Below are 24,092 nucleotides of genomic sequence, written 5' to 3'. Positions count from 1 at the left end.
ATGGTCTAGTCCAATCCACCCCCTCAAGCAGGGTCACCTATGGGAGGACAGTGTGTGGTTGGGTTTTGAATTTATCCATGGATGGAGATTATACAACCTCTCTGGGCAACCTGTGTCAGTTTTTGACCCACTCTCACAGTAAAAACGTTTTATTATGTTCAGATGGTATTTTTCATGTATCACTTTCTGCCCATTGCCTCTTGTCCTGTCACTGGGCACCACTGAGAAGAGCTTGCTCTGTCATCTTTACACCCTCTCATCAGATATTTGAAAACACTGATAAGATTCCCCCCAGGTTAAACAGTCTCAGCTCTCTCAGCCTCTCCTCCTATGACAAATGCCCTGGACTCTTAATCATATTTGTGGTCCTTCACTGGACTCGCTGCATTATGCCTAGGTGTGTCATGTACTGGGGAGCTCAGAACCAGGCACACTGCTCCAGATCTCTCACCAGTGCAGAGTGGAGAGGGAGGATCACATGTCCTAAACCTGCTGGCAGTTCTCTGCCTAATGCAGCCCAGGATGCTTTGCCACAAGAGTGCACTGCTGGCTTGTGGTCAGTTTGTTGTCTGCCAGAGCCCCAGTCCCTCTCTGCAGAGGTGCTTTCTGGCCCTAGTGTGTACTGGTGCTTGGGGTTATTCCTCCCCAGGTGCAGGACTTTGCCTTTTCCTGTGTTGAACTTTGTGTATTTCCACCCTGGCCAGTTCTCTGGCTGGTGTTTCTCTGATTATTGCTGTTAGCAAAGACTACTTGGCAAACTTTTTTTGGTGTCTGCAGCTGTAGCAAGGCTGAATTTCAAGATTTTATTGAAGTAGTTCAGCAAATATGAAACTCGGCAAAGGAAGGTGGGAGCAAAATGAAACAAAAAAGGCAAGCAAAAGGAAGAAACACTCGTAACCTGGAGCAAACTTTTAATATTTAATTTGGTCTAATTTATTTTCTCAAAAATGTTAGCCTAAAAGCGCTCATTTCCTAGTCGCTGTTTGATCAGGTTTGTCTATATCAATGTCTACAGGAAATGCAACAAGAAGCATTCAGTAGTTTACCTCTTTTGATGAAGTTCTTTCAGTCGGCTTATTCCTCCTTTTCCATGCAAAAGGAAGCCCTTCTGTAGGGTTTCTCTGTACTTGGTGTTATTTTGGAACAGCTGTTCCTGAATGAGTCTGTGGCGCATACTGCAAAATAAAAGTTTCTTCTTCAGGCTTAGCTTAATCCATTTTGAAGGAGGCTTTTGTTTTTTAAAAAGTGAAAGTTACTGTGTCCCCAAAGTAACTGGGAGCTTCTCAGGTAGATGAACAGTTCCTGGCAGCACCATCATTTGGTAAACTGAAACTCTGTATTTTCTATAGTTTCTTTTGTTAGCATTGCCTGTCTTCCTCTAACTCCAGCTCACAAGACTTGGCCTTTCACTTCCATAAGAGTTGGTCTGTCCAAAGACTGAGGACAGCAGGATGATTCCTAGGATGCCTTTTGTATTTCAATACAAGTAAAACAAAGTAAGAGCCAAAGAGGTGAGAGAAATGTGGGAGATAATGCTGATGCAGCATTTACCATGTTTGTCAGGGTTGTCCAGCTGAGGTATGGGCTTGTTGTTTTTTAAATTCCTCACCTTTTTTGGCCTCCAATGTGCCCCCTCTTCCTGATGCACACTAAGTAAATGATTAGGGGAGGAAAGGGGGATTTTGGCTGAGCCTCAGAAATTTGAATTTGCTTTTTCTTCAAGTTCTGCTGGGGTACAACGATGCACCTCTTTTTCCCAGCTCAACTATGTCTTACCCTCTGTGATTGCCAGGTCAGCAAGGGAAGGGCTACTTCTGTGCTACTTGCACAGCGTGCTTGGGACTCTGTCCGAATCCTCATTCATTCTTCTTGCCAGCCTTTGCGCGTCCATCCTCCAAGTGCTGTGATTATATGGGCAAGAAGTCATTATATGGGCAGCTTCAATCAAACTTTCAATCAAAAAGCAAAAATCTTTAATGGAGCATTAGAATTGGGGTGATGTTAGAGGGATCTTTTACTGCCCCATGGCAATTGATTGAAGGAATGTGAAAGGCTAAGTAGATTGCTTTGTATGACTGACATTTTTGCTGTCAAAGCAGCCAAGAGTGAGCACCTTTGAATACTCTGAGCATGAGACCTAAACTACAAAGGACAACAGAGTGTTTCAAAGAATCAGAATGTTTCACGTTAGAAGAGACTTCAGAATGTCTTTACTCCAACTGCCATCTCAAAGCCAGTTCAGCTGTGAGGTCAGGACAAGCTGTTTAGGGCTTTATCCAGACAAGTCTTGAAGACCTCCAAGGATGGAGAGTGTCTAGCCTGTCTGGGCAGGCTGCTACAATGCTTGATTGTCCTCATGGTGAAAAAGGTTTTCCCTGTGTTCAGTCAGAACCTTTCCTTTCAATTTATAACCCCTGTTGCCTATCTGCCCCTGTGAGGAACCTTGCGCCATTGTCTTGAAAACTTCCTCATAGGGTTTCATAGTGTTCAAGGTAATTGTTTTCCATTGTTTGCTCATGAATAACTACTTCCTTGTATTTTGCTTAATTTTAGATAAATCCAGGACAGATCTGGAACAAGTACCTAAGGTATGGTTCCTGTGCAGTCTTAGCTTTTATAAGGATTTCTCACATGTAGTCTGGAATATATGAATGTACTCTCTTTGTAGACATTTTGTTCAAACTGATTACTTGAGCTGATTCTCAAGAGGATCTGCAGTGCTCAGAATTTACAACTACAAACAGTCTGCTTTTTCTTTTTTTGTTGTTGTTTCCTGTGGTCTTGATTTTTCTCTTACTTAAAGTAGAATACAAAATGCCATTAACTCTTTCATCTTTAAGAGTTAAAACCTCAGAGCTGGGCAAAATTAGCCACTCTGTGTTCTAGGAGGAAAAGGAAATGGAAAGGTTTGATAGAAGCTTGAATATTGCATAGTGTACACAACCTAGCATTAGGTTGAAATCTTGAGCAAAGCCCTCTTGCCTATATGCTTGCAGCATATATGATGTGGGATTTTGTGGCAGGTTGGCAAAAGAGACAACTCCAGATTCCATTTCTAAGGTACATTAAGAAATCAGTGTGTTAATATGGATCAGCATCATTGTGCCTGTCATGTAGGCTGTTACTTGAATAGCTGTCACTGCAGTGTTTAAAGTCCAGGAAATAAAAATGTTTGAGTGTAGTGTGATGCTATAGTCTATGTTGAACCTTTTAAAATTACACTTCATATATACAGGCAAAAGGGTACTACTCTTGCCTGGAAGCTCAAGGTTAGTGCCAGTTTTTTGTCAAGTAAAAATGTTATCAGAGACAATTTGAGATTAATAGTTCTTTGGGATGTGTAGAGTTAATGTTACATGCTACTGATTCCTTCTGTGACCAGCACATTTGCTGCACTGTGCTAAGCTGACCTCCTTTGAGGCTCTGTTCCTTCCCAGGCAGCACTTACTGCACCCTGACAGCTGGCTGGATTCTCAGTCTGGTAGAAGCTATAGCCCCAGAAATAAGCATATCAGCAGTAGGATGCCCCTGCTGTTGAAGTTTTGCTCTCATCCTTTAGAGGACCCACCTGCAGTTTAGTGCTGCCTACATTTTTCATGCTCAGGATGTTTAGATCATCTTGGGTGCTTGATAGCCTATGTAATTTTGGGGCTGTGACTCACACTTTTAGGAAGATAAGACCTTGTCAGATCACACAAGCTTTTAAGATGTAAAGTAAATTGGTTATGAGGTCTGGAATGAATTTGCCTGGATAAATGAAAATTTGGGTTTTGAAAAATCAACAAATAAGATCCCTGTTAGCTTCGTGAAACAGGAGGTGTGTTAAACTGGGGAGGAAATGTAAGGGTGAGAGAGATACATTTATTTCTTTTTTTTTCTGTTTCAGATTTTTATGAAACCAGATTTTGCCTTGGAAGATTCCTTAACATTTAATGCCGTTTTACCATGGTCTCATTTTAGTACTGCTGGTGGAAAAGGAAATCGTGACGCAGCTTCCTCCAGGTTACTTCAAGAAAAGGTACAACTTCAATATAAGATGTTGTTATCTGTAACAGCTGTTACTTACTAGAGAGGAGCTCCACTGCTGCTGTTCTGTACTGTTTGTTAAGACATTGCAGTTGTGGGCTTTGTTATCTCTCGTTTTATGTCAGGCTGCAGATTGTTAGTAAACAGTGTGGGAAGCACTGGCACTTTCCTCTGCTAAATAAATATATCTATTTAATCTAGAAAAAAGAACCTGTATATGGCATAATAATTGGCTCTTTATGATCACTAAAACTTAGTGAAGCAGGTACATATTGAGAACTTCAGAGATGTGGAACTGTTTGTTAGGGAGGCAGAGCAATTCCATGAGAAGGGAAAGTTAGAGGTTGTACACTGTTTAAAACTACTGCTTTCTCAGGAAAATCCAGATTCAAGGCACTGTGATTTCTCTGCTAAAAGAAATACGATATCCTAAGGTTTTGTATGTCAGGATATTCCTCCTACCTTTTTCTCATGTCATCTGCACTGATCCATTTTTGCTTTTCACAAAGGACTTGAGTGAGAGCATGAAAGCAGAACTGTTTCTTTCATACTGGAAACAGAAGTCATCTTGTTAGGTCTTTTTTGTTGTTGTTAGTTACGTAGTCATAGTGTAGAAAATCCCATAGTGAATATTTTTTATGGTACGAATACCCACAACATGCGCTTAGAAAATCTACATAATTTTGGTGTCTGTTTTCTAACTTTAATTTTCCCTCCTGTTTATCCTACTAAAGCTTCTGGGAGCTGAGGGGTGGGAGGGTGGGGAAGTAGTGAGGTGCCTTAAGGAAAAATAACATGAGATCTTCTGGAAGATGTTACCAGATTTCCAGGAGTTAGTCTTCCTGCTCTCCCTCCATGTCAGGAGGAAGAGACAGGCTCTGCTGGAGGCTAACTTGGGTTCATTGGGTCGTCCTCCACACCTGAAGTTGGAGGAATACTCTTTTGGACTTTCACGTGGCAGTTGGTGTCTGAAGATGAAAAAGCAGTGTCTGGCGTATGCTTTCATCTCGCAAAGTGAGCCTGGCAGCAGCAGGATCGACACTCAGCATTGGCTTTGAATGAAGGAGACCTAGAGCCCCCTCTGATGCAGTGGAGTGAAAATAAGGCTTTGAGTAGCCATAAGCCACGCTTCTTTGGAGAGGTGGTACAAACACCTAAAGAGTATAAAACAGTTCTGTTGCCTCCAAAGCCACGCGCCTGATAAACAAATTATTACACTGCTTCATGTTACCGAAACGGGTCCAAATTTTTTGTTTTACTTTCTAAAGGCTCTGAACTGCACGAGGTTTACACTTACCATATGTAAATAGGCACCCTGCTGCCATAATTATACTTAGCTCCAGGCACTATTTTTTCAACAGGATTTGGAAAAATCTGCCTTAAGCACATGTAATTAGGCTGTTAGTGCTTTTGGACTGCTGCTGATCTACTTGAACAATTTCCTGCTGAGATTTCTTTCCTCCCTACCTCCTTCCATGTCTTACCCTGCACTGGAACTGTAAGCTCTTTGAGGCAGGTACTATCATTTTGTTCTGTTTGTTCTACCTTGCTTATTAGCATAGTGAAGGGACCTAGGACACCTAGTTGGTACATTCACCAAAATAAATGATCATAATAACCCTTCTCTGATCCCTGTGTCACTGTCTCAGCTTTTCCTGTGGGCTAGCTGTGTCACAGCTGTTTGGAGGATGTTTTTTATTAAAAGTATTATAAAAAAGATGGGCTTGCGTATTGTATAAATCCCCAGTGTTAAATACTTGAAGGATAAAAATAACTATAAGAAGGGAACGTTCTCCAGCTGACTTCCTTTCCATCTCTGGATGCGCCTTTTGAAATTTAGCATGAGGTTTGAGTGCTTGGCGCCTCTTAGAAACCAGGTCATCTGAGTATTAGCATTCAGATAAGCATCCTAATGCCTCAGTCCTTTGAGTTTGCATATTCAGCATAAGCCAGAACACAGAGCTTTTACAGCTCAAATAACCAGGCCATCCCAGTGGTCTGGTAACTGTTCGGCATAGAGAATTGAATCTCAGGTTCTAAACATGTAGGCATACTCTGTCTCTGGGAAATCCACAGTGCCAGCGCACATGAAATACATTTAACAGGAACGCCAGCTGGTTGGTAAAAAACAACTGCAGCCAGAGATATCCTGAGGATTTTTGTACAAAAAAGATGCTACAGCCTTTCAAATGAACAGAGCCATTCAAAAGCCATGCCAAAAGTATAGGCGGGCTGCATCTTTAGCAACATAAGTGACCAGAAGTACATAGCATATTTGCATGTGTATACTGTTCTTACTTGCAAGCCAGCATCCAAAGCTGTCTTCCTGGTTAATGGCTGTATGGTAACAGTGCCAGCGTGCAACCATGTGGTACGAAAGCTTGGATATTTGAAAATTATTTGCTTTTCTACCTTGTAATTTTTGAGCAGGAGAGGCATCAAGTCAGCCTTCCCAAAGTGATTTTGAGCTCATTTAAAAAATCAAACTACAATTGGTAGTTATTTGCTTGCTAATCTGACAAAGGGTTTTAATTTTTGTTAGAAAAATTTCCTCATGATGCAATAAGACAAATACCCTGAAAGTAGATTTGCATGGTGATAAAGTTGCCAAGTCCTAACAAATTGTTTGTTTTTCCTCCTCTTTCTAGCTGAGCCATTATCTGGACATTGTGGAAGTCAATATTGCTCATCAGATTTCTCTGCGCTCAGAAGCATTTTTTCATGCAATGACCTCTCAGCATGAATTGCAGGACTACCTCAGGAAAACCTCCCAGGCCGTAAAATTACTTAGAGAGAAAATCTCCAAAATTGATCAAGTAATGTGTGAAGGATCGCTTCGAGTTTTAAGGCTGTCACTCACCAGAAATAACTGTATAAAAGCATACAATAAGCTGAAATTAATGGCTACTGTACACCAAACACAGCCAACAGTACAGCTGCTGCTATCTACTTCTGAGTTTGTTGGAGCTTTGGACTTAATAGCAACAACACAGGAGGTGTTACAGCAAGAGCTTCAAGGCATTCACAGTTTCCGGTAGGTAACCATCTAGGAAATTAATAAAACACAATAAGAGCTAGAACGTGTTAGGCACATTAAGTTGGCTGAAGGGATTTGTTTTACCTTTGTTCATTCCTGGAGGACATAGTACAAAAGGTACAAAATGGAAGTGTGGTATAAGCAGTGTAAGTAATGCATGTGTCAGAGAGAATTTTTTTTTTTTTGGGGTGGTGGTGGTGAAGTTTTCATATCTAGATGCTTTGTACTCCACTCTTTTCTACAGGTGATTTAGGGGGTGCAGCAATGAGAGCCAAGCAGTGGCTGGACCTTCATAGAATCATTAAGGTTGAAAAAGACCTCTAGGATCATCATTTTGCAGGGCTTGTAGCCTACAGCTGAGAGGTGGTTTCCAAGTGCTGGTCTGCAGTCCTCATGCATGCAGCACCTCAGAGATACAGTTCTTGCTATGCAGCTCTACTCTGGGCCACTGGCTTTAGTAACTGGCCTAGACATGTGGTGTTACGGGAATATGCACAGACCGTCTGTTTAGCGGGTTGGCCTCCAGCCTGTGCCTGTGCTGGAAGAAGCTTTGCAAGCAAAACCTAGTGCAAAGCTATCAAACCATGGCTGAGGTCTGAGGTTGACAGCTGGTCAGATGGGACGTGTTCAGCCATGTCTGCTCTTGTGGGGAGCTGTATTTATGCTGGCTGGGGGTGCTTCCCCTTGGTCCATCCGACTGAGAAATCCAGCTCTGTGAGCTGCTGAAGTTGGGAGGGGAGGAAGCAGTGGGAAGGTGCTGCGCAAGCTGCTGTTGCTGCTGTGTTTTTTACAGTTACGGGAATTAGTGAGTGCAAGGTCTCGTGCTGACTGCTTCTGTTAACAGAAGTTTTGTTTTGTTTAGGGATTGTGGTTTCTGCAACCTGGTGGTTCCCAGCTTGCATAATAAAAACACGGTTGTTGCTCAATAACTGTAACATGAATGTTCAGAACTTCTGCAGTTACTATTCTTGTCCGTCTGTTCAGATGAGCTCCTCTTCTAACACTCCTTCTAGCTGGTTCAGAAAAGAAGTCATACTTTATGTAGGAAAGATCTTGGAAAAAGTATTTTAAAATAAAATTACATTTAATTTTTTTAAGAGCTAATAAGCTATTAGGAGGAAAGTTGTCTAAAGCTGTTAGTCTTTTTCTTCTAGCTTAGGTAGTCCATCTTCAGACATCTCAGTGCAGTTTCTTTCCTCTTTAGTGTTCCTACCCTCAACCACTTGATTCTGGTGCACAGCCCTTGACTGAGTCACATCTGTATTTACCTTCATGATAATGAGTGTACTTCTACCCTGTGACAACATCAATCAGAATTAGTTGTGTTTTGCAATCAAGTAACCTCTGTGCTCTGTCAGCAGAGTGCAATTCTGTTGTCATTGTGATTAGTATACGTGATGTCCCAAGAATGTGCCATTATTTTAAAAATACACTCAGATGTGGAACATATTTGCAGGTAAATACTCATCTTGTCTGTGAAAAGTGATTTCTCTGAATATGCTCAGTTGGTTCATTTGGTAGAGTTAAAAATAGTGATGGGAGTGGGAAATGTCCCCTCTGCCTTGGATATTAAAGTTCAGAAAGGTGAGTTAGATTCACCCTAAGTCATCACCCTCACCAGAGATGCAAGTGCAGTTGAGAAGCCTAGCACAGTTGTTCCCAAGTCTTGCAGTGGCCTGTGTGTAAGCGTGACTGGAGCAATAATGTGCATGGGAAGATGGACATGTTGATAAAACTTCTCAGTAGAATGTTGCTTTTTTAAAAATAGATAAAATTTTAAAAATCTGAATTGATGCCGTATACAAATACTTTAGCTTTTTTCAAGAAATACCAAACAGATGTTCTTGCTTTGTTCTAAGAATGCTGCAGTTGTCAAGTGAGATAAATACCTAATTCATTTAAGAGATTAACTTTAGTGTCTCATTTTTCTAAACAATTAGTATCTCCTTTTTTCCTAAATAATTTGTATCTTATTTTTTAAAAAACTTGTTGCTTTAGTGTTGTGCGTGGCAGCTAGTAGAATTTGCTTTTGAACAGACAGCTTCAAATTGAATTGTGTCACAGAATCATTCAGTGTAAAGCAGCAAGAAAACTATTGACATCATCCATATACAACAATTATTCTCCTCTTGTCATGCTATATGCAGAAAAAAAATTTTATTCTAGTTATAGCAAAAAATGAAACCACCTTAATGGTGCTGCGAAGTAATAGATTGGTGTCTTTAGTCCAAGTTAATATCCCCAGTGATTATATGTATCAGTCATAACTGTATGGTTACCTCTTTCTACTGCTGGGGGGAGGATAGAGTTAAAGTTTTAGAGCTCTTTAACCTTTTCAAGTTCATCTTTTTTATAAGAAAAAAAATCCTTAAGTGTTAACCAAATTACAGATCTGTGCTGCCAGGTTTTATATTGTTTTCATAATTCTTGATGGGGTGATGGAGATTGGTGATTTTTGTTTTTTGCACAGGTATGCTGACAAACCACAAGCACCTGGTAAAATAGTTCTCATCTGTGTATTTTAAAAGAATTTTTACCCTGCATTCATAATTTTACAGAAGAGAATTGTAGTTTAATCATTGAAAGGACCTGTTGTATGACTGGTACCTCTTAAGAGATCATCGCCAAGGTGTTTTGCTGGAGTATGAATTAAGGTTTGACTTAGTCCTGTGTGTTTTAGGGTAGAGTGATGTTGTTATTGTTAGGGACTAGAACGTCTCAGGTGAAGTGGTGGCAGCAAGTGCTGGGAACCTTTGTTGGACATGTCCATACCTGAGTTTTGAGAGGTTAGGTTACAGTGTACGTAAGCAGTTACAGAAATAATTTACTGAAGAGCATCTTTGCGCTTACCTAAGAGCCTTTGTGTTATGGGTATTAGTCCTGCAGTAAGTTTTGCAACTTGTCATTACACTGCAAATAATAATCTTTAATTTTTTTCTGTTGGGTTTGTTTTGAAATGTCCATGATGCAACTGGCTTGGATTTTCTATAGGCCATTTTTGCTTAAATTAGGTATTTGAAATTTGTCCACTTCGTCCATTCCAATCAGTTATTGACCAACAATTTCAAAAGCAGACACGTTCCTGGTCATCTTAAAATAAAAAAAAAGTGCTTAACTTGGATCCAGCAAGATTCATTCAGTTCAGCTCAGAGCTCACTGTGTGGGCTTCTGCAGAGAGGAGCTACTCTGGCATCGTGCTTCCTCAGACCCTGGTGCTGACTTGGCCCTACATGGGCTGCGAGGCCAGATCCTGTGGGCTTCGCACTGGTACAGCAGTGTTCCTCTCAGGGGGTGCTAAGGCATTTTTGTTGCTCTACACAAGCTAACGGTCCTACTACACCAGCACTGTATTAAAGCCAGTGAGCCATGCAGGTTCATCCTCCCAGTTTTGTGTCCAGGTTTATCTAAAATATCACAGCTCCTGTTAATTCTTATTGGCAAAGTGCCATTCTCTCTCTGAAACAACAGTTGATTTTTATAGATACTGGTATTCTCAGGTGTCAGTGGAAGTTGGAAAGCCTGGAGTGTTTGGCATCTCTGAAACTCCCACTTTTAATTTTACTCTGCTAAAAGTTTCTCTAATTGAACAACTTTTCAAGACTGGCCAATGTTTCTGACATGAGAAATTTTGTTGTGGTTCTGTATGATGACTGTCTGCAAAATATGGTTTTAAATCATGGAAATATGTGGAGAAAGTGTTTTTGATTTAGAGTAGCATAAAAATGGCAAATCAGAGAACACAGAGGAGTTTTGAGAAGGCCATCCAATAATGTAAAGCTATTACTGTATCTCAGTCACGTGAACTAAATCTGTGACCACATCAAAAGCTCAAATATTTGAAGTGGAAGAACTTGCGGACTGATGAGCTGAGGAACTGGATCAGCAAAGTAGTATTCCTCCTTTTTAACACCTATATACTTAAAAGCACTGTGTATTTTTGGTTCTGGTTCACTTCATTGGGCAGAGAGGTACTTAGCACCTTCCAAAAAAGAAAAAAAAAAAGCCCCTATATCCAATTTTTACACTCTATCAATATTCAAGTCCATATGTTTTGCTGCAAGGTGACGGTGCCTCTGAAAAATGCTCTAAGAAGTGAAAGATTTCAGCCTCCCATTAAGCCAGTGTTGATTGCATGGAAATTACCTGCTGGGTGGTTATTTTCTTCTACTGTGAACTAATGATTCATTTTCAGGTTGATTATTTAGCTCATATCTCAATGGTTGTTTTTTTTAGGCATCTTGGCTCACAGCTTTGTGAACTGGAAAAGCTGATAGATAAAATGATGATTGCAGAGTTTTCAACTTATGCTCGCAATGATTTAAATAGACCCCTAGAAGATGATTGCCAAATTCTAGAAGAGGTATGTCTGTTATTGAAATAAACTGTCTGATGAATACGTTTGCATCTTTAACATACTTAATAGCACCAACTAATTCACTAGTAGCAACATTATAATTTTATACTATTTCTCTTCTCATCCAAACCTCCTTCGCCTCCCTTTTTTTAATGTGCTTGGTAAAATCAAATAGTTGTAACTAAACTCATGGAACTTCAATCCAGTCCTACTTTATTTTTCCAAAATAATAAGTTTTCTTTTCTCTGATTTTCACTTCATGAACCTCAACGTGTAAGTGGAACAGACTCTCATATCTACTGCACTGTTAAAATTTCAGTTTTGCCATGAAAGCTGATAGTTGCATGTTGTTCTCATCCTGTCTCCCTCTGCCTTTATAGGTACATATATAAAGCATATGGTTTCCCTGAATATATGCTTCATTTGCAGTATATATATATACACACACACTCACTCTGCAATACACACACAATCTGCAATATATATATATTACTCACTCAGCTGAAGATCATAAACATCTGAAGATTAAGCTATTGTGATTGCTTTCTAGACAGGAAAAGATTTTTCTGGATTTCGCTTGTACTATTCTTCAGTAACTGCTAGACCCTATTAACTGTTTAGTCGTGTTTCGTCTATGGGTTTCATGAAATACAGTGAATGGCAATAGCACTTAAAATATTCCCATTTCTGCCCTATAGCTTCTTCCTGCCTCCGTGCTGCAATGTGATAGTCTCTCGCTTGTGCTGGTGCTATTGTATTTAGTGTCATTCTTGCTCGGGGTAAGGAGACTCACTAATCTTTAGAAATATCCATGTTTTTAAGCACAAGTGAATGAACACAACTGAGGAACAGGCATGAAAGGGGCTGGGAGGAAGGGACTCCATTAGCTGGTATTGCCACAGGGAAGTTTGTATAGTTAAATCGTGGCATTAGTCTCAGCACACTGGACTGATCTAAATCCTGTTCACCATGTGTTTGATACATGAACTTTCTTACTTCTGTGCAGTTTCTTAGAATTGTTTCTTGTCCTCACCTTGATATTTTTAGTGTAGTTTTTTATTTTCTTTTTTCTTCTTGACAGGAGAGACTTGTATCGCTAGTATTTGGACTTTTAAAACAAAGAAAGCTAAATTTTTATGAAATATATGGAGATGAAATGATGCTTACTGCAAAGAACATAATTAAACAGGTAAGCCAAACACTTCTAGCATATCTGACAAGGTTGCCTCAACCTGTTACAAGTTATTATTTTAGTTAAGAACAGGTCTGATGAAGTGTTTTGGTGGCTGATGGTCTCTCATTTAGAGAAGCTGGTCTTGCAGACACCAAGGACTCCCTGAAGCACAGAGGTCTGTTTGCAGAAAAGGCCTCCTGGAAGGAGCGGGTAGCACAAGTACAGCAGATCACAGCCTTTTCTGTATAATTACTGTTGTTCTGAGTTCCCCGATGGTAGCTTAAGTTTTTTTCTTTCTGTTAATACATGGCTTTACCAAATAGCATAGTTGCGTCATAACACTGTTTCAGAACAGAACAAAACAAAACCCCAAACCACACTAAAAAGCCCCCTGCCAAAACAACCCCTCCAAGTTCTTGGTGTAAATACGTAAAAGAGAATCAAAAAACTTGCTAGCTGAAACAACTGAATTTCCAACAACTGCTACAGAAAATATTGCTTGCCTGAGTGTTCACACAGACCTAGCGTAGGCACATGTTGGAACACATTCCTTCTCTTTTTTTAAGAGAGCCAGGTGAAGTGATGAAGAAGGTAGAAGTGCTTGCCCGTAAAAATTATTTTTAAGATATCCATGTTGCTGTGGTTTGCCACTTAGGGTAGTGTATCTGTCTTTTCAAACCAAAAATCTTTGTTAGATAAAACCAGCTAAAACCAACAAATGAATAACATTTAGATTACTTCTTTGGGGAAAAATGTGTGGAATATTTTCGATAGTTACGTGATGGCCTTTGTTTGCAAACAAAAAAACCTCTAGACTGAACTTTTAATTTTACTCATCTTGTTTGTTTGTGTGCATATGTGAGAATATTGCGTAAGAGGTGTTTTTCTTCCCTAGAGATACGTGATTATTTCAGGAGTCATGTTCTGATGGGTTACAAGCTACCTTTGATTTGTACCTCAAAGGCTGGGAGATAGTTAGGTGGTGGTTTGCCAGCAGATGAGGACAGTCTCTCCTGTCCTCGTAGTATGGCATGCTGTTCAGAGCTGGGTTGTGAACCATGTTGGGAACCCAGCTTTTGGAGGAGGAGGAGGATCATCATCATAGTCGTCATTATTATAATTTTGGTTTAAAGCCAGATTTGCTCCCACAATCCACTTCACAATGCAGCCCACCTTCTGTGGATCCAGTTGTGCAGGATGGGTCAGCAACAGGCTGATGTTGCTAGTAAATACTGTGGCAGAATTAGAAGACAGTGGTTTGTGCAGCTGTACTTCTTGTAAGGACTTGGCAATGATGTGAGCTCTTTTTCACTTGACCCTATGCAATTTAAATTGGGTTCAGCACCCTGATTAAGCACCCCTGCTGCTTATTCTCTCCCCACCTGAAAGCAGAGGGATGCTGGGCTGGGTCACTGCCCTGCTCCCTGAAAGACCAGCAGAAGGTGGGAGTGAGCACTGGTTTCTAGTCATGCTGTATTACTGTAAGCCTGGAAAAACAAGAGCATACAGCTATGTGCAGTTGCTCTGGGCCTTCACATAATGTGTAATAAAAAAAAAAAAAACCCCGACGCACACAAAACCCCGACGCACACCACCAGGATGAAACTGCTCATCTGCCCATCAGTCTTCATTGGCTTTTCACTTGCAGTCATGAGGAATCACTTTTTCCTTCAAATTCTCTGTTTAGTTGGAGAATAGGCAAGTAGTGCTCCCTGTTTTGCTACTCATTCTTGATCATAAAGTCCTTCTCCCATTCTGCTGGGGATATTTGTCTTTTTGTTGGATTTTTCAGGTGTCACCTCTGCTCAGTAATAGATGAAATTTAATCAACTTCCAATGTAAGTTTCTACTGAATAATGAAAATAGACAGGATTGGTGTATTTCTAAGTGGTTTATACAACACATTTGCATTGTGGCCTATTGTCTCAACTCTTGGACATATTTTTCCTTAATAAAGGAAACTATTTCTTTCCCACATCTCAAATGTGCTTCCTGTCCAAATTCATTGCTGGGCGGTTTGGTCAGTACTTTAGTAGCTCTTTATTGCCAGGCAGGTGAAAGAGCAGAGGTTTGTAGGCACTGAACACACTGCATAGTTCAAGAACAAGGTCTGCTTTTAAGAAGCTTCTGTACTGACCACCTTATTCAAAATGCGGGTAAAATCCATGTAGCTTGATATGGCGGCCATCAGTCACCATTTGGATTGTACTTATTCAGTTAAAGGCAAGATGAGTTCATACACTACTGACTCATTTGGTCAGGTTATTGATCGACATTTGGGAGAAAACCCCTAATTCAGTCTAAATGGAGTTGACTTGTACCTAGGGCTTACAAGTAGTGTGAAAACAGATCAGTGAACAAACTGCTGTAAAACAATAGATATGTTTGGAATGAAAATCAGTTGTTCTGGAGACTTAAAGAAACTGGCCAGTTTTGTATGTACCGGTTGAAGAGCAAATATCCTTTGAGGAAAGGCCACAGCATAGCAATAAAGATGTGGAGAAATCTAGGGATAGAGGCAGGCAGTGCCCTGGAGGTGAAGAGGACAGACAGCAAACACCATGTGTGCATGAAACTGGGTCTGCCTTAACAGTTGAAAGCACAGGACTGTAGGTATGTGCTTCCATGCTTCCCTGGTGCTGTTCCTTTCCATTTAGGTTAGGTTCTAAGTTCTGTATTTAAGGTTGAAAAGGAAGTCAACCAACATTTTTCAAAGTCGGTCACTTTGGAAAGGGGAAGAATAAGGCTTTTATTCTTAAGTACCTGACCTGAGAGACATTTTTTAAATGGTGCTTAACATTTGTGCTCAGAACCATGCTCAGGTCCCTTTGAGATGGAGCCAGTGTGCCCTCCAGAGCTTAGTACAAGTTGGGAACATTTTGGTCATCTGTATTTTGTAAACAGATGTTTGGGGGGGGTTCTTTTAGGATTTTGGTTTATTTGTTTTTAGAGAAACAAGTTGTTAAACAAATAATGTATTTCCTTTGTTTTACTTTTTCTTATTTAACTTGAGGATTATTGTGTGTGCTATGAAACCTGGCAGCGGTTAGAAGGAAGCTAAGATCTTGTTTTGTTTTTTCCCCTTTAAATTTGACAGTGTGTGGTTAATACGGTATCGCAGATAGAAGAAATAGATACAGAAGTGGTTGTTAAGTAAGTATACAGCCGGATTTTTTTTTTTGTGGTGGCAGTGGGTGGGGATAGGAGATGGACATTTTTTAGCATAGATAAATTTACCATTCTAATTTGTGCTTAAATTTCCTGTAATTAAGAATTATCCTTCTGTTTCACCTTAAGCCTCTGCTTTTGTCTGCATCTGTGTTGCATATTCCCCTTCTTGCTCATATTCTAATGTTACCTAAAATTAAACTTAGCTTTAAAATAAAACCTGAAATTCTGTGCATCTCAATGCATGAAGTATAAACTACTGTATTTAGGCATAGATCTCTTGACAACAGGAAATGCTTTCAAGTAATTATAATCTGGTATGTCCCGCATGAATGAACCCGAGCTATCCAGAGAGGCGATCAGACAACTTCAGACCCAAGAAATGGGTGGGCAGGAGCATCATAAAGCCCAACAAAAGCAAATGTCAAGTTCTGTGTCTTGGAAGGAGCAACCGTTTGCAAGAGGAGAGGCAGGAGCTGGCTGGTTCAAAGCAGCTTTGCCAGGCAGGACCAGTGGGTCCATGGAGAACTAATTGGCCATGGACCAGCAGTGTGTCCTTGCAGCCACAGCCTGGGCCATGTTAGCATGGCCAGCAGGTTGAGGAACAAGAAGACATTGAGATCCAGTGGAAGCCACTGGGCTGGTTGGGGGCTGAAGCATGGAGTGTAGGAGGAGCAGTCAAGGGAGCTGGGTCCCTCTCCAGTGAGGGGAGAACTGCCCACAGCTACCCCATGGGAGGGTTATAGTGGAGCTGTAGACAGAGCCAGGCTCCTCTCAGAGGTGTGCAGGGGAAGGATGAGGGGCAATGGGCATAAGGTGGAAGCTGAGAAACACTAGTTGAATCTTAGGAAAAATGTGTTCCCTATAAGGATGGGCAAACTTGGGAACAGTGGCCCTGAGAGGCTGTGGGATCTCCGTCCTGGGATATATTCAAGCTTTGACTGGCAACCCAATCCAGTTGGACCTGCATTGAGCAGGCATTGGACAAGGCACCTCCAGGGGTCCCAGCTCCAGAAGCCCCTCTGCCAGCATCTGTGTTTCTGTAGCTCTATGATTCGTTTGGGTCAGTAAAGGGTTACCCCAAGATAATAAAACCAGACCAGCTGATAAAGCAAAGTGAGCGGCAGAATCTGCATGAGATTCACACCCAGACTGGGAGAAGACTGGACACAGGCTCATGTTTAAACGTTGGGTATTGTTCGCCATTCTCCAGTGTTTACTGTTCTGCAGTTGGGTCCTAGATGTGTATTACAGGGTTTAACTTTTGTTCTGTCAATGACTTTTTTGCTTTTTGCCACAAATTGCTATTAAAGTGCAAGTCAGCTGAAGTGGTCTCACTGCAATGCAAGAATATGGGCTTAACAGCGTGGCTTTTGTAACACTTGCAAATTATTTTTTTTGTAATCTCATTTCTTTCACGTAATGTGTGAAAAAGTTACTAACCCCCTTTCCTTGCTGGTATCGTATACTTACCCTGGGGAAAAGAACATTATGCCCTGGAAAAACTAAATGGAAATTTGTGACATTTTGATTTTTTTTAATATGATCTATTTTTATACACCACCTTCTCCATTCCACTTGCATACATTGTGTTGATCATGACTGTTGTTCAGGTGATGTCTGTTGTCTTGCCAGATAAAAGTCTACGCAGTGTTCCGTATATTTACAATTCCATTTAAAGCATGGGGTTTTTTCTTTATGTGCCAGTAGGCGTCATGGCCAGTAAACATCTGCTGTTTACTGAATACTGCTCTGTTTTTTTAGGCTTGCAGACCAGATGAGGATGATGAATTTTCCTCAGTGGTTTGATTTACTGAAGAATATTTTTTCTAAGCTTACCATCTTCCTCAAGAGAATAAAGGTAAGACATTCATTTACCAAGAGCTTCACATAGTTCAGACATGAAATGGAATGAAGTTACTTTCCATTTGAAGTCTTAAGGTATTGGTTTTGATTATAGAATTCAAACTTCTGATTGAAAGAAGGATATGTGAATATTGGCATCCAGGGCAAAAATGTTCATTGCTAACAAAGAGAGCAGTGGGAAGGAGATAATACCTCTCATTGCGTGATTACATCCATTTCAGGCTGCTAGGGATTAGGACAGAACTTTTGTACGTGTTAGATTGCTCCAAATGAGCTTTCTTTCAGCATTCTTAGAAATGTCTGATATTGGTTACTGTCAAAGACAGATGAGTCTGCCTCCGAATGCTAATTACACAATTGAAAATAAAGCCAGGATTTAATTTAATTTTGTGGGTGAAAGAAAATCTGTAGTGCAAGCCTGTGGCAGAGGGTTTTGGTTTTTTTGTAATAAAAGTTATATTTGATTCCAGGCAACATTAAATACTATCCGTAGCGTGGTTTTCTTGGTTCTAGACAAGAACCAAAAAACCAGAGACCTGGAGGACACCTTACAAAAGAGCTCTGCTAAAGACAGCACGGTGGACACAGAAGTGGCTTACCTGACTCATGAAGGCATGTTTATAAGTGATGCATTCGGCGAAGGGGACCTCCCGCCTGTAGCAGCTGACACTACCTCTCAAAGGAACACTTCCCCAAACAGTGAGCCCTGTAGCAGTGATTCAGTTTCTGAACCAGAGTGCACTACCGATTCCTCATCCAGCAAAGAGCAAGCATCTTCTGTTACTCCAGGGGGAGTAGAGATGATGTAAGTAAATGTGCTGCCTGTCTCAACTTTGCAGCATGTCAGAAACAAGGTGTTATGCGAAGGTGGTTGATTCTGATGCTACAGTAGAAAAATTACTTTGGAGGCATGTGCTTTTCTAGGTCAGTGAGGTGGAATGGCTCTCCACCATTGCCCATAGAGACTGCTATCAGTCTCCTGTCCCCAGCTCACCTTTGTTTCATTTATTTGCCTTGCTCCCACCTCTGTGTGTGGTGGTATGGGTACTGATTATGTCACCACTTACAGAAACGGACCCTTTCTCCATCTCTTCTGCTGGGGAGCCTGCTTCTGTAGAGAGCAGGAGAGATGCAAGTCTAGCCTATGTGAAAGACAGATTGTTGTGCCTTTAGTAGGCAGAAGCATCTCTGTTCCCTATGGCTTTTTTTTTTTTTTTTAAAGCTGCCTTCATGGAATACACTTTGATAAATTCTAGAGAAAAAAGTCAGTTTTTCACTCTTAACTATTTGACTTGCATGGTTAAATAAATCCATCTCAGTGCTTTGGTAACATAGGCAGTGCTGCTCTGTGGTGCACCAGACTCCGGAGTTGTAACATTTTTGGCATCCTTTTATGCATACCTTATCTATGGCTGGAAGTCAGAGCTACCTTTTTTTTTTTTTAATTAAAAAAAAAAAAAATAGTGTGTATGGGACACGGGCATGAGCCACTTCAAAAGCCAGCATGTCTGGATACAGAGCTCTATGAAGCAAAATTGAAATACCACTTTGTTACCCTGCTGAAATATACCCAGTGGCCTGCGTGCTCTAGCCAGTTGGTACTCAAACGTCTATACTTGTGTGTTAAAGCAACTGTCGGTTTTGATAGAGACCTTCCCCCTATCAAATCACTATGCTGGCTGAAGGAGATAGATGTAAAATAAATATGCTGTGCATAAAACAAATTCAGGCCTCTGTATGTCCAAACATCCATCGTATGCTGGAAGAGAAATGCAATGTGAAGAGGAGTCCAGGGTTACAGTGAGGAGCATGGAAGTAGAAGGGAGTTGGATCTGAACTGGTCTGGAGCCCTTTGCCAATTTTGCTAAAAACATACCACCCAGCTAGAGATCTCGAGCAATAAAGTTGTTCCCAAGGCTGGTTGCATAATTTTGTTCTAAAATGAACTTGCTTCATCCCTCTTCTGGTTTTCTTTGCATCTCTACTCTGTGTTTGGAGCAGGCTAATAAAATTACATAGCTACAGCAATGCTAGCCCAGTTGCTGCTCTGTAGCATCCCAGGTTTTCTCTCTCCTCTCATACTGTTCCTTGAGCAGCCACACTGGACCAAGACATTGTTATCTTAACTAATTACACGAATGGCAGAGCTGTGTTACGGGCTAGCTGCAAAACAGAGACAAATCACAAAAGGTTTTAAAAAGCACCAACTTAGGAGCCTGAATTCTAAAGAGCTAATAGAATGACAGCCTATAGATTGAGGTGGCAGGTAGCGCAAAGTATCTATTTTAGGCTTTACACTTGCATTGGAAGAAAAAAAGCTGTGTGTTACTGTCATACGCTTGTGATGCTCAAGTGTTACAGGAACTGGGTAAATCTTAGCTCAGTAAATATTAATATTTATTGTATTAGTAATGGCTATATTGTGTTTTCTCTAAGACCGTTAATAGCAATTAGAATGTGGACTTAAAACAAAATATAAGGATGTGCAGTTGTGCATTTCCTTGTTACAGGGACTGACATGACATTGACAGCAGCTTAGAAGATCCCATCTGTACAAAGTGACTTTGGTGATTGACTGTCTACATTTGACAGTTACTGCAAGGCTCTTTCCTCCTTCAACCTGTGAGCAGAAATACTGATTTTTTTTATAAATTGATGCTCAACAAACTGATTCTGTCATTTGTAGGATCAGTGATGACATGAAGCTGACTGACCTGGAACTGGTCAGGCTGGCAAACAATATTCAAGAGTTACTTTATAATGCCTCTGATATCTGCCATGATCGTTCAGTCAAGTTCCTCATGGCAAGAGCAAAGGTAAGGAGCTTGGGTCAGACTGCTGTCGCTGTCTCATCCATAATGAGAATTTACTCTCAGGTTACTGGTTTAACGAGGGAGAGTTCTGAAATGGCATTCTCAACTGAAATTAAGTAACTGTTCTTGCTGCCACAGGCACTTGATGTTAACGCCCAGAGCACACAAGTACTAACGTATCATGTCATTGTAAGGCAATGTGGGTTTCTGCTACTTTTTTTTTTTTCCTTTTTAATGTCCTGACTTGCTGTCTTTGAACCTCCATGCAGAGAATGCATATCTATAACAAGGTAGCTGCTTGTACTGCAGTCTGCTTTCTCTGTCTCATGTAGGGTTAAATAATGTGCCTCTTAAAATATTAGTAGCCCTCAGACATGCTGGCTAGTTATTTTTTTAACATCTCTGAATTTTTGTGGTGTTACGTCACCTTACAATGGTTTTCTTTGCATATAGGATGGCTTCCTAGAGAAGCTGAATTCCAACGAGTTTGTTGCTCTTTCTCACTTGATGGAAAGCTTTATCTTAGATACCGAGCAGATCTGTGGCAGAAAGAGTATGTCCTTGCGAGGAGCACTTCAGAGTCAAGCCAATAGATTTGTGAATAGATTCCATGAGGAGAGGAAGACAAAACTAAGGTATCTCTGGGTAGAAGATCTTTGTGTTCTTACCTGAATAATTTTATCAGTCATATGCCAGACAAACACAAATCTTTTGTTGCTTAGAACACTAGTAAGCCAGTTGTACTTAAGAGCAGGGGGTCAAAAAACTGTGTTAAAACCCAATTATTTTCAATTGGTTTAGACTTTTACTGTTTTCATAACTTAATTTCTTCAAACTGGATTGCTCTGCAGTTACCTAAATGAGGACAGTAATAGCTACAGGAAATACTCAAGACTGACATTGAAGGGCAGGGTTGCTCTGACTCAGGGCTTAAGTAACTTCAGGATAATTCACTTCCAGCTGTTTTGTTTGTTTGTTTTTAAAAACAAACAAACCAACCCCCCACCCAACCTAAAAAGCCTCCAACAAAAACAATAATTACAAAAAACCCAATCAACTGCTTGGGGAACAGCCTTCCCAGTAACATACATCAAGTCTTTTTGCTCTCATCCATCAAAAGCTCTTAAAATTCCAGTATTTACCCATTACTTCAGTGGCAGTGATCTTGTAAGGATCTTTATTGTCTAGTGTAGTCTTTTTCCTCTGTGATAGATTGAACAAACCAATTGTGAGATCTCTAGGGCAACACGGTGTTTTTCTGTTTTGCTACTTCCAATTGCTGGGCACCTCTTTCTAGTGAAGATAAATAATATAACATTTTGGGCCACCAGCTTTTTTAAAATTACCGTAGCTTTGATTCCACAGCATTACAGGCAGGAGAAGAATCAAGAAAAAGCATTTAATTTTTTCAGCCTCCTCTCTTTTGTGTTTATAACTAGCCTACTTTTGGACAATGAGCGCTGGAAGCAAGCTGAAGTTCCTGCTGAGTTTCAGGATCTTGTCGATTCAGTGTCAGATGGCAGAATTTCTCTCCCTGAAAAAAAACCAGCAGGTGTGTATCTTTCAGTCCTACTGTTAACTTAATTTATTATCAGCAAATGCTGCTATTGAATGTTGATGGACATATTACAATGTCACTTCTGATCTGTGTTTGCTCGCTCTCTTCTGGGGGGATCAGAAGGAAGTTGATACCTCTTTTTCTGTTACTGGTGTTGAAACTTCTTGTGCTGACCTTAAAAGATCATTTACTTGTTTTTTGAAAATCCATTTAAGTGTTAGCACAGGGAGTGAGCTAATTTTTTATACAAGTATTCCCAGTGCAGAGGCTTACAGTCTTTGCACAAATCCAGTCTTTCCCCAGAACATACCACCACCAAGTGTTGCAAGGGACTGAGGAGCATGTGTGTGTTCAGCCCCCATGTTAAACAAAGCTTGATTTGTCCCACTACTTCATCTGGCAGGTTTTCAAATGAAAGGCAGTATGCTATGTGGCTGCTCATTGAAGTGAAAATTCATGTACATTGAATTATTTACCTTGCCACAGAAACCTCATTTGACCTGAGAAAAGTCACTTTTTTCCTCCTTGTGCCCCATATCCCTTTGTGCAGAATGGGAATTTGTGGTGTGTTCTTACCTGTGGGGATACTCATCCAGTATTGCAGCGATGAATCTGTGTGAACAGCTACAAAGGAAGAAAACCTACTTAGAGGGGAAGGAAATGGCAATAGACATAGTGTCATGGTGGAGAAACCCCACCCCCTCAAAAGGAATATAGCAGATACAGAGAATACATTAGGCAATAATCACTCCAATTATGGAACATGACACCACAATATGCTCATCAACCATTGGTCTTAAAATAAGCTCTTGTAGCTTCCTTCAAGAAGATAGGAAACTGGTGGCATCAAATGCACCATGAAAAACTGCATCGGTAAGGTTCAACTGTGAAGCCTGAGGAAGATGTGGTTTGGAGCTAAAATATTAATATACACAGCAAATAATTTGAGACTGTCTAGTAGAAAACCTAGTGACTTTTTCTGCTTTTCTACTTCTATTCGTAACCTGTTGTATTTGAAGTTTCTAAGTCTATGATTATGGGACTTTCAGGGATTTTTTGATGTAAAACCCCAGCAGATAATAAAGTAACTTTATGGGTTGTAATGTTATGGTGCGTAGCCAACTGTATAATAAATATTGTAAGAGAGAGCAGTGCACCAAAGATTGATTGTGGTTTTTTTCAAGCCTTAGGAAGTGAACATTAGATTTTTAGAAACTACTTGTTTTTAGTTCAACTCATCCCTTTTCCTTTCTTGTTAAAATGCCTAGCTACTGAAGAAAGAAAGCCAACTGAATTCCTTATTGTTGAAGGACAAAAGTATGCAACAGTTGGGTAAGATGCACTCTCTTTCTTTTAGCAGTGGATTAGTTGGCAAGAACTTTTGAGTAGAGCTGTGATGAATACTAACAGCTCTAGCAATCTTATGTAAATAGAAAAACCTCTCTCCTTCCACGGACCAGTTTCTCTTTAGTTCCTCGACAGTTATAAAGCATTACAAGCTCTTCCATATGTTAAAATGCTGTTTCTTCTCTGAATGACTAGGCTGAAATTTATGGTTTCATTTGAATATGATTTTTTTCCCAATTATTTCATTAAAACCTAGTCATGAAAATACAGGTTTGTCTTCAGAGCACACTTGTTATTTCATGCAATATAGATTATTTCTGGCAAAATCATAGAATAGTTTTGGTTGGAAGGAACCTTTAGAGGTCACCTCATACAACCCCCCTGCAGTGAGCAGGGACATCTTCAGCTAGATCAGGTTGCTCAGAGCCCTGTCCAACCTGACACTGAATGTTTCCAGGGATGGGGCATCTACCACCTCTCTGGGCAACCTGTTCCAGTGTTTCACCACCCTAAATCTATCCTCTTTTAGTTTAAAACCACTATCCCCTGTCCTATCGCAACAGGCCCTGCTAAAAAGTCTGTCCCCATCTTTCTTATAAGGCCCCTTTAAGTACTGAAAGGCTGCAATAAGGTCTCCCGGGAGCCTTCTCTTCTCCAGGCTGAACAATCCCAAAATCCCCAAGTCTACTACTGGATGATTGCTTATCTTATTCAGAATAAGGAATAAGATACGAGTTATCTCAGAAACT

General features: G+C 40.5%; 1 protein-coding gene across 3 annotated transcripts in view; it reads left to right on the top strand.

Annotated features, from left to right (window-relative positions):
* The window catches only part of VPS54 (VPS54 subunit of GARP complex), a 51,514-nt gene that overhangs the window by 13,378 nt on the left and 14,044 nt on the right, over positions 1-24,092 (top strand). For all 3 annotated transcript variants that reach the window (XR_012659766.1, XM_075088379.1, XM_075088378.1), the window contains 12 exons: positions 2,554-2,588; positions 3,887-4,018; positions 6,675-7,060; positions 11,297-11,423; positions 12,499-12,606; positions 15,689-15,744; positions 17,524-17,620; positions 18,096-18,430; positions 20,312-20,441; positions 20,892-21,073; positions 21,878-21,990; positions 23,265-23,328. Coding sequence is in view for 2 of the 3 variants with exons in the window: in XM_075088378.1 (XP_074944479.1) it covers positions 2,554-2,588; positions 3,887-4,018; positions 6,675-7,060; positions 11,297-11,423; positions 12,499-12,606; positions 15,689-15,744; positions 17,524-17,620; positions 18,096-18,430; positions 20,312-20,441; positions 20,892-21,073; positions 21,878-21,990; positions 23,265-23,328 (1,765 nt within the window). In the remaining variant the exon portion in view is untranslated. The remainder of the gene's footprint in view (positions 1-2,553; positions 2,589-3,886; positions 4,019-6,674; positions 7,061-11,296; positions 11,424-12,498; positions 12,607-15,688; positions 15,745-17,523; positions 17,621-18,095; positions 18,431-20,311; positions 20,442-20,891; positions 21,074-21,877; positions 21,991-23,264; positions 23,329-24,092) is intronic.

This window comes from Phalacrocorax aristotelis, chromosome 3 (assembly GCF_949628215.1).
Source record: "Phalacrocorax aristotelis chromosome 3, bGulAri2.1, whole genome shotgun sequence".
NCBI classification, from domain to species: Eukaryota; Metazoa; Chordata; class Aves; order Suliformes; family Phalacrocoracidae; genus Phalacrocorax; species Phalacrocorax aristotelis.
This window is presented reverse-complemented; position numbering and strand designations above follow the sequence as displayed.